At 53.1% G+C, this 14689-nt stretch overlaps 1 protein-coding gene across 1 annotated transcript; it reads right to left on the reverse strand.

Moving 5' to 3' along the window:
• Positions 1-1390: 1390 nt before the first annotated feature.
• Mb (myoglobin) lies at positions 1391-14455 on the reverse strand. Its single transcript, XM_004650262.2, has 4 exons — positions 14350-14455; positions 9798-9900; positions 2723-2945; positions 1391-2005 (listed from the first exon to the last, which is right to left on the reverse strand). Exons 1-4 carry the CDS (start codon positions 14399-14401, stop codon positions 1859-1861), a joined length of 525 nt encoding a protein of 174 aa, XP_004650319.2. The 5' UTR covers positions 14402-14455; the 3' UTR covers positions 1391-1858.
• Between the last annotated feature and the right edge of the window lie 234 nt (positions 14456-14689).

The following is a 14689-nucleotide window of genomic DNA, read 5'->3' on the forward strand; positions in this document are numbered from 1 at the left end:
AGGCCATTCCTCTTCCCTACCGGCCTAGGTCTGGTCCTGGGCACGGAGTTGCATGCGGCGTTTCACTCTGGGTCTGGGCGAGGCTCTGTCCTGTGCACTTGGACATGCCGGCTTTGTCGTGCTGCCCGTTTGGACCTCATCTCCCATGTGACTGTCCTCTCTGTAGCCAGAAGGTCATTGCCTGTTCCTGTTGGCCCCTGTTGGCTGCCGGCCTCCTCCGTGGCTCAGAGTCCCTGCCGTTTCCAGGCTGTGGTTTGGATCCCGGCTCTGCCACTTCCTGGCTGGGTGACCTTCTCACGTTGCTTCAGCTGTCAAAGCCACGGTGACCATCCCCTCCGTCTCCTGCAGTTCCCACAGCCCCAGGCACCTGGCACTGATCTTGATATTGCCAAGGTCAAGCTGGCTTGCCCATGTCCCCACCAGCCATGATGCTGCGCCCTTTCTTCCTCGTCCCTATGACTGGCATATGTCTGCCGCTGAGTGATGGTCTTGGGGCGTTCGGGGGGGGGGCTCCCTCTTGTCCCTCCCCAGGAAGCCTCTGCTTACAATTCTGGAGTGCCCCTTACTGTTTCTCCCTGGGGTGAGTGTGTGTGTGCTTCCCTTGCCTGAGGGGGTGAAAAACACCAGGCAGAGGCTGGTGGACAGTGTGCTCATGTGAGACCCTGAGTTTAAACCTCCAGCGTCCAAAAATGCAGGGAGGGGGTGTGTGTGACAGCTGGCTTGTAATCCCAGTGCTCTGGGGTTGGAGACAGAGGACCCTGAGGCATGCTAGCTGGCTAGACAAGCTGAATTAGTGAGCCCTGGGTCCAAGTGAGAGACTGTCTCCATATATGAAGTGGACAGCAATAAAGACACCCAATGCCAAATGCTGGCCTCCAACATGCATGCAAACCAATGTACCCACACACATGCAAATATGAATACACACCACACACACACACACACACACACACACATTAAAACTAAAAGCCCGGGGGCTGGAGAGATGGCTTAGTGGTTAAGACGCTTGTCTGCAAAGCATAAAGACCCAGGTTCGATTCCCCAGGACCCACATAAAGCAGATGCACGTGGTGGCACAGGCGCCTGGAGTTTGATTGCGGTGGCTAAAGGCCCTGGAGCATCCATTTTCTTTCTTTCTCTCTCTCTAATAAATAAATACAAATAAAATATTTAGAAAGAAAACAGGCCAGGCGTAGCGGTGCATGCTTTGATCCCAGCACTGAGGAGGCAGCGGTAGGAGGATCTCTGTGAGTTCAAAGACAGCCTGAGACTACATAGTGAATTTCAGCAAGACCTTGAAAACCAAACAAAAAGAAAAAAAACCAAACAAACCAAAAAACAACAACAACAACAAAAAAACCCAAACAAAACACCAGGCAGAGACAAGAAATCAAGAAGTTGCAGGGTCTTTTATTGAAATCAGGTGAGGGGCTGGGGACATGGCTCAGTGGTTAAAGTAGCTTGCTTGAAATCAGCCGGTACTTGAGCAGACAGGTGACTCCCAGATGTCCGCTGGCCTTTCCCTCGCCTGGTACAACCCTCTGCCAACCTCCACCTCATTCAAGTGGACACTGCAGACTCCAGGGCAGGCGGTTAGTGGTTAGGGCTGGTGTCAAAGGTGACAGTGGAGGAGGGGCCAGTTTGCAGACCAGAAGAAGTGGGTTGTGACTTAGGTGACGGAATTGAGCATGACGCAGACGGAGCCGGATGTAGGCAGCTGGGGCCACCGGCCTCGGAGCCCTCTCCCCAGCTGTGTGGGAGGCGTGGACCCTCACCCCGCACCCCTCTGCTAACCTAGGACACTGACGCTACTCACTACGTGGCACCGGGTGCCCCCTGCGCCAGGGCAGGGGCGGGCCTAGCCCTGGAAGCCCAGCTCCTTGTACTTGGCAGCGATGTCGTTGCGGAACAGCTCCAGGGCCTTTCTCATGGCGCCCTGCGCATCGGCTCCAAAGTCTCCGGGGTACTTGCTCTGCAGGACTTGGATAATGACTTCTGAGATGAACTGCAGGGGCGAGACAGAGGATGCGGGTCACAGGTTGGGGCAAACGGTGAACTATAGAGCGTCCACCCACGGCCCTCCTGCTCTTTATTCTAGGGACATTCAATGAGTACGTACTGGGCCCTAGCTTCCCCCCACCTCCAATTTTTAAAATTTAATTAATTTATTTATTTGAGAGAGAGAGAGAGAGAAAGAGGGAATGGACACACCAGGCCTGCAGCCGCTGCAAACGAACTCCAGACGCGTGTGCCACCTTGTGCATCTATCTGGTTTACGTGGGTCCTGCTAAGCCATCTCTCCAGCCCGGGTTTTTTGCTTTGTTTTCAAGGGTTTTGTGTATCGACTCCTGGGCTGGCTTTGAACTCACTATGTAGCGGCTGAATATGACCATGACCTTTGGATCTCCCCACGTCCCTAGTGCTGGGATTACCGGGGCGTACCACTATACCCGTCCATCCGGTGGGTACAACGATGGCACCTGCTTATGGAGAGAGGGCAAGTTCTACGCCAATCTGCACAAACCCACTCCTCCGTTGAGACGCTGACTTGGTGGACCAAGTGAGGCACAGAATTGGTGTTTGACCGTGTGAGGTTTCAGTGCCCATGAGGACAGAGCAGGGTAAAGTGGGCACCGTGGAGAGGGACTGGGCTTCTGCAGAGAAGGGCCTGGGTCTCTGCCTCTGGAGACTGCCCCACCCCCGCTGTGCCGCCCCCTCCTACCTCCAGGTACTTGACGGGGATCTTGTGCTTGGTGGCGTGCGTCTGGGCCAGGGGCTGGATCTCGGCCGCGTGCTGCCCCTTCTTCTTCAGGATGCCGCCCAGGGCCGTGAGCACCGTGGCGCCATGCTTCTTCAGGTCCTCTGAGCCCTTCATCTCATCCTCCGACTTCAGGTTCTTGAACTTGTCAAACTTCTCCAGGGTCTCAGGGTGATTCTTGAAGAGACTAGGGGACAAGGAGAGCCAGAGTGAGAAGCGACAATGCCCAGTGGGGTCCGGAGCTGGACACGTCCTGCTCCGTCCCTTCCCGGCTGTGGGACCTGGGGCAGTTCACTGCGCCTTTGTGTACGTCTTCCAAAGAATGGGGATGACGTGTTGTATTGACAAGGGTCCTCTTCCTGGAAACAACATCAGAGACCCACTTATGAGGAGTGTCTGTGGGTTTCTAAACAGATCAAATTGACACAAAACTTAACTATCATGGTTTCCTTTCCTTAAGAAACTTAAATGACATTGCTCATGCTGTAGGTCTGGTGTCCGGCGCATAATCGGTGTGGGACACGTAGATGCTTGCTAATATTCTGATTATTACCGTTATCGCCTTCCTCTTCACACGCTGGCTGAGCAAGGCGGGAAGAACAATGGCGTTTCTATTTTCCGCCCAGCTCCTCTGTTGTCTGAAGAGTGCACAGCGGGGTGCACGGGGCTATGCATCAGCCCTCACCTGGGGCTCTACCTCCCATCGGCGTCGTTTACACTGTCCCCGCCCCATATTACACACAAGGAGCGAGCCCTGAAGTAGGACGTCACCAGCAGTATCTGAGGGCTGCCGGGCAAAGAAGCCCGGCCACCACTGGGCATGGGCAACTCAGCAGCCATTCTAGTCGCCCTGGGGACCCCTCTGCAGCTCTCTGCCTGGACACCTGGGGGCCTCTCTGCTGGCTGCATCCATGCCCGGCAGATCCCAGTGTCTCCCACACACCTGTGCCGATAACCTCGGCAGGGAGGGATCCTGTCAGATGCCAAGTGTCCCTCCTGTCTGCCACCTGTAAGTTCTGCTGTGACCCTGAGTGAACAACCCCAGACAGGCATCTGGATCTGGAGAAGCGGGGAGGCTGAAGGAGTCACTGCTGCCCCTGGGTGGGGCCAGTACCTCTATTGGGCATTAGGAAGGTCACAGAGGAAAGTGACTTGTCCTGTGTCATGCCACAGGTTGGTGGCAGTTCCCAGATCCAAACCCAAGACCAGACTGTGCCAAAATTCATGCCCAGTCCTCTTCAATCTCCACCCTGCAAGTCTGTCAGGGCGATCGGGGGCAGCTCAGGGCTTTCTCTCTTCTCTGCCTTCTAGCTTGGGTTCCTTTCGAGGCTCTGCGATGTCTTTGTTAACCCCACAGTCCACATGCTCCCTTTGTACTGTGAGCCGTGTGGGAAGGCCCAGTGCCTGTGGCTGGCTTGAGATTTGACACTGCACGTCTTCCCCCATCCCAAGAGGCAAGGTCCATTGAGGAGTCCTTTTCCTCACTGATCCCCACACTAGCAACCCCAGCTCCCCTTCCTGCAACCCCATCTCTTCCTGCTACTGCCAGGCCAGTGGTGGGCCCACTCTGTATCTGGCAACCCGGTCAGGACCTCACCGTGCGAAACAGGGGGTTTTTGTGTGGGGAGCACTAGCTGGCAGAAGCTGCCATCTTCAGAACACACACGAAAGACGTGCTTGTTGAAGGTGCTTTGTATGGAAGTCCCCACAGAGCACCAGACGCATCTTCTGGCATTGGCCCTGTCACGGTGGGCCCGAGCGGTGAGGCTGCCCCTCAGCACACTCAGCCAGCAGAGAAGGTGGTAGGATGCTCTGTGTCTCTGGGCCCAGCCCTTTCCATCCCCAGAAGGCACAGGACCGTGCAGGCAAGGTACCCAGCAATCTTGAGCCCTCCATCACCAACACAGAGGACAAGGGACCCAAGGAGGGATGCCATTCCATATGCTGATGTTGAGGGTGTGCCGCAGAATTTACACCATAGCCTGTGTGTGCGAGTTGGGACACGCTGATCTCGCCAGCGGGTGGGTGACGGAGGTAACCACAGGGGACACCAGGGAAGAGAGGGAGTTCCTAACGAGATAATGATTCACGACCCCCTTCCACGCAGACACCCGCTCATCCCACCATTTGAGCAATCTTTTTAAAAAATTATGTTTGTTTTTATTTATTTGGGAGAGAGAGAATATGAGAATGGGTGCACCAGGGCCTCCAGCCACTGCAAATGAACTCCAGACACATGCACTACCTTGTGCATCTGGCCTTACATGGGTCCTGAGGAGTTGAACCTGGATCCTTTGCCTTTACAGACAAGTACCTTAACCACTTAGTTGTTCCTCCACCCCCATTTAAGCAATCTTACTGTGTGACTGGCCCATCCCAAGCTCTCCTATTGGAAAGTGCCTTGGTGTACTGAGTGCAGCTTTCCAGGTGCACACAGATACACAGGCCCACCAATGCACACAGGTAACTTCACGCTCTACACTCCTGACCCACACTGCTGGCCCGGTCCATGTGACAGCTGCAGAAGTTTCAGTACAAGAGCCCTGAATGGCTGCCAGGGTTCACGAGGCCACGAGGCCTTCCCTCTACCCTCCGAGTACCTCCTCAGGCCATGTCACTGTCACACAGACACACCCCTGTGCCTCCGGCAATGCACAAACACAGCTGCACACACGTGTGCCTCAGTGCACTGGTCTGGTCTGTCCACAGCCCGGATCATGCCATTGCATCACCCTGGGAGTCTGTCCAAAGCCACGTGCGTCACTGACAGCTCGTCTCTGGCACCTTGTCCAAGGGCCCTGAGCCCCTGGCTATTATTATCTGGCGACAATGACCCTTGAGTTCCTGCTGACAGATGGGCGATCTGGCAGTCGGAGGCAAAGGCCCAAGGTCAGGAGGTTGGAAGGAGACTGGAATAGAGAGAGCGGAGGACCAAGGGGCCCAAGGCTTCCCAGGAGCTAGTCTCCCCACCCCACCCCCGGCCCCCGGGGTAAAGAACGCTGTCTTGTGGCCCTGGCTCAGTCTCCAAGGTGCTGTGTGATGCTGAAGAAGTAACTCAGCTCCTCTGGGGCTTGGCCCACGGGGATTTAAGCCCTTTTCAAGGGCTGTCTTTACATGATTTCTCAGCCTTCACAGTACTTGGCACAACCTCACCCTCCATGCAACAGCAGGTGCCACACGGGCCCAGACTCACCGCATAGGAGGAGGGATGCCCCACACAGCCGCCTGCCTCCCTGTTCCCCAAGTCCCACAGCTGGAGCCCCTGAGGCAGCCCAGAGGTCACACCCTTGGACTCCCCTGACAAAAAAAAAAAAGAAGCCCAGGTAGACCAGTAGTCTCTGGCCCTGTGGCAGTTGTCCAGGGCATCTTCTTGGGATTCAGAGCCTGCCAGGTGCCTCTCCATCCTTAATCCTGTATCAATCCTGACCTACTCTGCAGGCAGCTGACCAGACCTGTCAGAGAGGGCGGCTGCCTCTCTGCCAGTCACACCCCTGTCTGGAACCTGAAGTACTCCCTCAGACCCAGAGCAACCCTGCAGGTTCTGTCGAAAGAGACCCTGAGTGCCACCAGGGATTAGGTCCGAGGTGCAGCTCTGTGGGGTGTAGATAAAGCAGTCACCCAGAGCAGACCCTGCCACCAAGTAGCTAGAATTTTAGCCCCACCCACCTTCCCTTACCAGCTGTGTGACTTTGGGCAAGTTAGGTAACCTCTGTCAAATGTGGTGATACCGGGCTAGAGAGATGGCTTAGCGGTTAAGCACTTGCCTGTGAAGCCTGAGGACCCCAGTTCGAGGCTGGATTCCCCAGGACCCATGTTAGCCAGATACACAAGGGGGCGCACGTGTGGCTGGAGGCCCTGGTGCACCCATTCTCTCTCTCTCTGTCTATATATATATTTGCCTATTTCTCTCTCTGTTGCTCTCAAATAAATAAATTTTTAAAAATGTGGTGATACCAATGTTGACTTCGTCATGTTGTGGGATACATGTGGTTTCATACAGGTGAACTATCCAACAGAGGGCCTGGCATTCAGCACCTGCGGCTTAAGAATGGAACTCAAATTATTTCTACCTTTACCACGGACATCACCTCAAGGAACCTTACTTGGGGGCCTTTTGTCTCTGACACAGGCTGACTAAGATTGTAACTCCATTTCTTCCCTGTGGTATGAAAAGTTTTGGCCATCAGCAGCAGTTTTCAAACTTTTCTTGGTCCCCCTAAACCCTTTCCCCAACAAAACAGACACATAAATCAGAAAAGGTCGGGTGGGAGAGACAGCTGAAGAAATGGCTTAGCAGTTAAGTTACTTGCCTGAAAAACCAAAAGGACCCAGGTTGGATTCCCTAGGACCCATGTAAGCCAGATGCACAAGGTGGTGCATGCGTCTGGAGTTTGTTTGCAGTGGCTGGAGACACTAGTGTGCCCCATTCTCTCTTTCTGCCTCTTTCTCAAATAAATAATAAAAATTAAAAAATTTTAAAAAAGAAAAGGTCCCCCTAATTGGACTGGAGGCCCACTCCATGGGAGGGGATACATCCCTGATCCTGAAAACTTAAAACAGGGGTAGTCATGAGCCTTAGGGGTGTAATGTCTGCTGTTGTCTGGCTAAATGTATATACTATGCTCACCAAACTGCCCAGTAAGCACTTCTGTTAATGTTCATACCCTTATATTAATGCTACTCTCACTTTGGGTAGAGAATCTTCTCTTTTCAGATGGCAGTGACCTTGGGACGACTCAGAAGGTATCATGGTGCTGGAAAGAAGTGACTGGAGTGCTCAGCACTGCAATATCTCTATCACACCTTCCGAGGCTCAGGGTCTAATGCAGAAGAGGTGGTGGAGAGAATGTAAGAGCCAAAGGAAGGGTAGGACTCCTTACAACGTGCTCCCTCCAGACACAAAATGGCCTGGATATCCATGACAGTGCCTGACACTACCTGCACAAGACCATCATAATAGGAGGAAAAGATGATGACATCAAAATAAAAGAGAGACTGATTGAGATGGGGAGGAGGTATGATGGAGAGTAGAGTTTCAAAGGGGAAAGTGGGGGGAGGGAGGGTATTACCATGGGGTATTTTTTATAATCATGGAAGTTGTTAATAAAAAAAACTGGGAGAAAAAAAAAGGAAAAAGAAGAAAAGGAAAGGTCTGGGAAGGTGAGTGGTAGAGGTCTAGAGTGCACAGCCCTGTCCTCCCCAGAGCCTAAACCTCCAGCCTCTAATGCTTTAGAGGCAGGTCTGTGGTTTACAGTCAGGGGCTTGGAGAAATGACTTTGCCAAGGTCAACAGGAAACAGGAGAAGCTGCCTCTAGAATAGACCAGCACCCAAGGGACACTTGCTGTCCTCGGAGTCAGCACTCCACCTTGGGGTAGAACACGTCCCTCCGTCTCAAATGCAAGAGGGATGGAACAGCTGGCCTGGTCCTATGTTCTGAGCCTGAGAAATGGTTTAGGAAATGCTATCGTAACCTTGGGACCTTCCAGGACCAGCAGTCCTGGCATCATGGCCTAGAGCACTGGCAAGTCTCACCGCCCCCGCCGCAGTTATGTAACACCCCAGTTACTGCCCGGGGAAATGGAAACTCTATCTTCATGCAGAGGCTTGCTTCTCCAACCCAGCCTCCATTCTCCCAGCGGTCCAGCCTACCCTGCACAGTAACAGAGGACAGGGCCTCTGAGTTTTTGGCATGGCTGGCAAGGGTATCAGAGACCATGGTGGATAGCCCAAGGTCTTTTCCAAGTTCATACAGGAAATCAGTGGCCCAGGAGTCGATGCGAACCTGGAAGTGGAGGGTTAGTCCAACCCAAGAGGCCTTGATGATCCGAGGCAAAGGCTGAGATACCCAGGAGTACACTGGCATCTGGGCCAGCCTCTGCTTGGTTTCCCGTGTAGAACAAAGGGCTCTGACTTCATATAACTACTCCCAAGCAGAGGGGCCTGGAAATGGACAAAGCCTGAGGGCCAGAGAAAGGCCATCTGAGTCAGGAGAGAAACTTCCTGGCTTGTATGCCTGAAGAAAGCCATTCTCCTGTGACAACTTCAAGGACAATGTGGGGGCCAGTGGTAACCGGGCCACCTCATTCTAGAAGTAGAAACACCAATGCTGCCCATCCCATCATACTTCTGAGCCAGGTGAGACCAGAGCGGGCAAGGTGGGGCCAGGAACAGTCTCATGCCACTTGGGCGGGGGTGGACCCTAGCATCTTCTGCCCATCAAGCTCAGAATATGGGCTGAGACTACATAGTGAATTCCATGCCAGCCTGAGCTAGAGTGAGACCCTACCTTGAACCCCCCCCCCCGCAAAAAAAATTTTTTTAATAAATAAAATAAGATAAAAGGGGAATGGGTAGTTTCAGGCATGCCTTGCAATAGGAGACCACATCATCCTGAGCTTTCAGAGTGAGACAATCTCAGCATCACCGGGCACTAACAGGCCTTGCTGTTTTTTTTTTTTTAATCACAGGGCAGTGAAAGGCCCCGTCTGGGCTCCATCTTTAATAGTTACTCAGTTTCTAGGACTCAGTGTATGTCACATACGAGCACCTATTTCTCACTTCTACTCTATGCTGCAGGTGATCGGATGCCACCCCGGCCCCCATCGGTATAGGAGAGGAAATCTGGACTCAGAGAAGTTGAGCCTCTTCCCAAAGGTCGCCCAGTGAGATAGCCCAGTCTTGATCCACATCAGTCTCACTGTGTCTTTATGGCCTTTAATGGGACATCTTTTCCCACTGGGTCCTTTTTGAACTCATGAGGTAAGTGAGGAAGCTGGGCAAGATCTGCTAAGGCCCCTGTTAGCTCTGACAGTCGTTCCAAGTTTCCTCTGGGTGCCAACACCAGCCAGGATGGACTGACCTCTTTTCCTCCCCCCACCAGACTAATCCCTGATGCTTGAAAGCCAGGGAAATCATAGTGGGAGGTCTGAGAACCTCATCGTTGAGCCAACTGGTCTACCCTCAGGTGGTTTCCGCCTGTAGAGCTATGTATCAGTGACCTTCAGGGGACGGGTGGGAGGACCTGGGGTCCCTTCTTACCCGATGAGAACTTCATGTCCATGGCCAGGGATGTCAGCCTCTACCTTCCCCCAGATGTTCAGCACCAGCTGCCATTCTCCATCGCTGAGACCCATGGCGGTATCTGAAGAGGACAAACAGAGCAAGTGTGGACCGACTGACCTACAGCTGCGGTGTGAGGCCACCTGGCCCCAGAGGGTTTTTATGCATTCCGGGACGCAGGCCTGGCCACAATCACTCGAGGCCACATGGCTCCCCAGCTGCCTTCCTTGCCCTCCCCCAGGGGGTCTAATCTCTGCCTTTCTCTGGCCCTCACATGGGCAGCTATTTTAGGGCAAGTGCCATTGTGGGGAGCTAGGACAGCGAGGGCCACAGGGGAGGGGGATGATGTCGGCCAGGCTACTGTCTGGACTTGCACAAGCCACAGAAAGGGCACCAGCAAGGCCACCACCGCAGCCTGAAACCCAACTCTCCTGCTATCATGTCTCAAGAGGACTTGTCATGTTTCTAAGCTTGGGTACAGGCGCCCTGCCTGCCAGGAGACCGTCCCGGCCCTCACACTCTCCTCTCTTACTTTCTGCCTGCTTTTCTGACGTCCTGAACTCAACTGGAAGCAGGGAGAGGAGCCAGGACCGTCCGTGCCCTCATCTAGGCCCGCTGGGGTGAAGCCCCCCTCTTGGAGGACACCAGCGTTGGAAGGTTGGGTCATTCACCTACTTCCACAGCTGATCTTGGTGCCTCTTTTCCTTGTGTAGTTCCTGCCACAGAACCTCACCCAGCGCTGCCAGGCTCTGCCTGGCACAGGTCCTCGTCCCTTTGGCTAGCATGCAGTCCTCCAGGAGCCCTTGTGGTAGGCACCAGCATTGCCCTGTTGCACAGAAGGGCTGGTTGATGGCATGGCTGGATTTGAACCTAGGGAGTCACCGCCACCCTCAGCCATGCTCTTGAACCCTGATGTGGGGTTTTCCCTCCCTTGGGACAGAGGTTCTGATTCATTCTTCTATCTCTCTCACTTATTTTAGAGGCTTATTTTAACAATTAGATTATTTACTTGTTAGCACGTGCATGTGGGTGACTGAGTACCTGTGTGTCAGAGTATCTTGCTGCTACAAACGAATGTCAGATGCATATACTACGTTGTCTCCAAGTTTACCTGGGTTCTGGGGATTTGAATTCAGGCAGGTAGGTTTTGCAAGCAAGTGCCCTTAAACTGCTGAGCCATTTCTCCAGCTTTCACTTATATATTTCTTGAGCCCAGCACAGACTCCAAATGTAAGCTAAATAAATATTTGTTGAGAGCCAGGCATGGTTGTGCATGCCTTTAATCTCAGCACTTGGGAGGCAGAGGTGAGAGGATTGCCATGAGTTTGAGGTCACCCTGAGACTACATTGTGAATTCCAGGTCAGTCTGAGCTAGAGCAAAACAACAACAACAACAAAACCCCAAAATTTGTTGAATAAAAAGATGAAGGGTCTGGAGCAATGGCTCAGTAGTTAAGGTACTTGCCTGCAAAGACCCAGGTTCAGTTCCCCAGTACCCATGTAAAACCAGATGCACAAAGTGGCACATGCATCTGGAGTTCATTTGCAGTGGCCCGAGGCCCTAGAATACCCATTCTGTTCCTCCCTTACTCCCCCTATCTCTCTCTCTGCTTGAAAATAAAAATATTTTTGAAAAGATGAATGGATGGCTTTACCAAGGAGGCAAGTGGCGCATGGTTGAAATTAGTTGACATCCACACATCCTTCCATCCATCTAACTACCCATCCATCTACCCATTGTTCATTATATTATCCATCTGTCAATTATCCCTTATCCATCTGCTTATTCATCGCCCCTCGCCCTTCTATGCCTCCCTTTCTTCCTCCGTCTACCCACTTACCATCTACCTGCCATTCCTCCCACAACCAGAGTGCCCATTGCACGTAGCCACACTGCCACCCACTGAAATAATACAATTAAGTACATCCTTGTATTCAAGATACCCACAGCACCCTTGGGAAGATAAGAGGACTGAAAAGGCGTTATAGCTCAGTTCTGGGATGGAGGCCCACCCAGATATTTCCTTATATCTGCCCAGTGTTTTTCTGCTTCTAAAATGCCTCCCTGGCCAGGTTCCATCCAGCAGTTCAGAGGCTCTGGGAGGAGCATGGGCCCATTACAGCCACGGTTCAGAAAGGATGGCCTTGCCCACCTCTGATGGGGCTATCCTGGGTGTGTCATCAGCGACTGTCCACCCACGTGGCTCTTTTTAGAGATGCTGCTGTGACGGACCATGCTGAAGTCGGGTGCGGGCAGCCACGTCTGGGACCACACAATGGATCTTGCAGCTAACTGGGCCAGACTGGCACCTGACCTGTGCCTGAAGTCAATGCAGTCAGCTCCATCGGGCAGCTCTCCTCTTTTGTGTGTTCGTCAACTATGTTTGGTGGCGTATATGTGTGTGCAGATGCGTGCATGTGTGTGTAGACTACGTTTGGTGTGGTGTGGTGTGTGTGTGTAGACTATGGTGTGGTATGTTGTGTGTGTGTGTGTGCATTTGTGTGTAGACTATGGTGTGGTGTGGTGTATATGTGTAGACTATGTTTGGTGGTGTATACGTGTGTGCAGGTGTGTGCATGTGTGTGTAGACTATGTTTGGTGGTGTATATGTGTGTGTAGATGCATGCATGTGTGTGTAGACTGTTTGGTGTGGTGTGTTGTGCGTGTGCATGCGTGCGTGTATGCAGATGCATGTACCCTACATGTGCAGCAGCCAGACAACATCTGGTGCCCTTTTTTTTGTACAACTGAACCTTGAAATAAGGTCTCTCCCTCAACCAGAAGCTTCCTGTTTTCAAGCAGCCGGCCCCAGAAATTCACCTGTCTTGGTGCCACCCCATGGACTAGAGGTACCGATGTGCATGGCCATAGCTGGCCGTTTACGTGAGGCTTGGAGGAATCCATATCGAGTCTTCTCAGGCCTCCCGGGCTCTCAGGCTTCACTGGCATGCACTGTTACCTGCTGAGCCAGCCCCCTGCCCTCAGGCCCATCTTCAAATGTGAGCGGGGCTGCTTGGTAAGAACTGGCGGGGGAGCAGGAAAACCTTACTGCTCACAGCCTGTAAGAATGCCAAAACTGGGCAGGGAAGACGCCTGGCTGGGTAAAGTGCTTACTGTTCATGCCTGGGGCCTTGAGTTCAAATCTCCAGCACCCACCTCAAATATCAGGCATGGCAGCACACCCCTTAATCCCAATGCTGGGGAGTGGCAGAGATGGGAGAATCCCTAGGGCTTGCTGGGCTAGCTTATCTAGCTAAATCAGTGGTCTCTGGGTTTAGTAAGAGAGCTTTTCTTTATTTTTTTTTTTAATTTGAAAGTGGTGGACAGAGAGAGAGAGAAAGAGGCAGACAGAGAGAGAGAGAATGGGCGCGCCAGGGCCTCCAGCCACTCCAAACAAACTCCAGACGCGTGCGCCACCTTGTGCATCTGGCTAATGTGGGTCCTGGGGAGTCAAGCCTCGAACAGGGGGCCTTAGGTTTCATAGGCAAGCGCTTAACCACTAAGCCATCTCTCCAGCCCAAGAGCTTTCCTTAAAAAAAAAAGAGGCTGGAGCAATTGAGGAGCTCTTGCCTTCATATGCATGCTCATGCGCGTGCGCACACAGCTACATGTGCACCCCCACACACACGTGTAAGCAGTGAGCACACATGAGCATGAACACACATGCCCAAAGCACCACATATGCATGCCAAAATATATCAAAACAGGATTTTCTGTGCCTCCCTAGCTTCCCCACACCCTTGCCCAGGGCCCCTGAGGGTCTGTGTAAGGATTTCTGAGGACCACTGGCTCCTGCATCATCTTGTGCGTTCTACCTAGGCATCAACTGATTGCTGGTGAGAAAAGGGACAGACAGAGGCACCTCTGCACATTCCCGGCGCCCCTTCTGAGGCCACAGGCTGCCAGGGAACTAGCAAAGCTAAAAGACTTAAGGACTTTGTTCATTCATTCATGCATTTTGCAGACTGGGACAGAGGGCCTGGCCTATGCCTGCATCAGAGTGTCTGCCCGAGGCTCTGAGCCTCCACACAGCTTCTGAGCCCAAGTCTGTTCCCTGCTAGGATGAATCCAGGGTGTGGGAAGAGAGGGTAGAAGGAAGGATTTCGCAGCCAGCTGCCCTGCATGCTGGGAAAGGCGCCGGGTCACCTCCTCACTACTCCTGCCAGAATCAGTAGCTCTAGTTCCTAATTTACACCTTTGGAACACAGCATGCAGGACTCAGGCCCTGTGGCGAGTCCCCTGCAGAATAGCCCCGAGGTGTGGGCTGGGTAGGACCCATCATGCCCTGACTCTCCAGCTCCCCTGTCGCCACCCTCCAAGAGCTGTGTGGGAGTCGCCTGGGTATTTAAACCTCATCAACCCTTTAGCAATGCTCAGATGTTTAATGTGAAGCTGTCACCCACTTGGCGGGCTCCCCATGAGCCAGCTTGCTCAGGGAAACCCGTGGCTTCAAAGCTGATGAACCTTTTAAGGTTTTCCATTTAAGCTAATGGTGGGGGTGGGGGGGAGCCAGCATCTGTGTGTACTTACGGATCGCCACAACAGAGCCTGCCTCGAGGTTGCTATGGAGACCTGGAGCCATCCCCTCTGTTTGGTGGCTGTTATTCTCCCCGTGAGAGCAGCAGAGCTGAGGAGATGTGCGCCGTGGGGAAGCCAGGCTGCCCCGCGTCCGCACGCTCATCACACATGCACACGCGTGGGTTGCTGGAACACTCAGTGGGCAAGCTAAAGTCCCCAGCTGGACCTACTCCTTTTTATCCCAGAATGCTTGAAGGCCCCAAGGTCAGACACTTGTAGAGTCAGTCTCAAGCCTTCAAGTTATGAAGTCTTAAGGTGCTCAGATGTGAGGCCTGGACAGATGGCTCAGTGG

This window comes from Jaculus jaculus, chromosome 6, assembly GCF_020740685.1.
Source record: "Jaculus jaculus isolate mJacJac1 chromosome 6, mJacJac1.mat.Y.cur, whole genome shotgun sequence".
NCBI lineage: Eukaryota > Metazoa > Chordata > Mammalia > Rodentia > Dipodidae > Jaculus > Jaculus jaculus.

Excerpts from the sequence above, each read along its gene's own strand:
- Mb (XM_004650262.2), bottom strand. The coding sequence starts at position 14,401 with ATGGCTCCAGGTCTCCATAGCAACCTCGAGGCAGGCTCTGTTGTGGCG. Across the intron at positions 9,901-14,349 it reads AGGCTCTGTTGTGGCGATCC|ATACCGCCATGGGTCTCAGC; the intron begins GTAAGTACACAC and ends TGTCCTCTTCAG. Across the intron at positions 2,006-2,722 it reads TCCCCGTCAAGTACCTGGAG|TTCATCTCAGAAGTCATTAT; the intron begins GTAGGAGGGGGC and ends TCGCCCCTGCAG.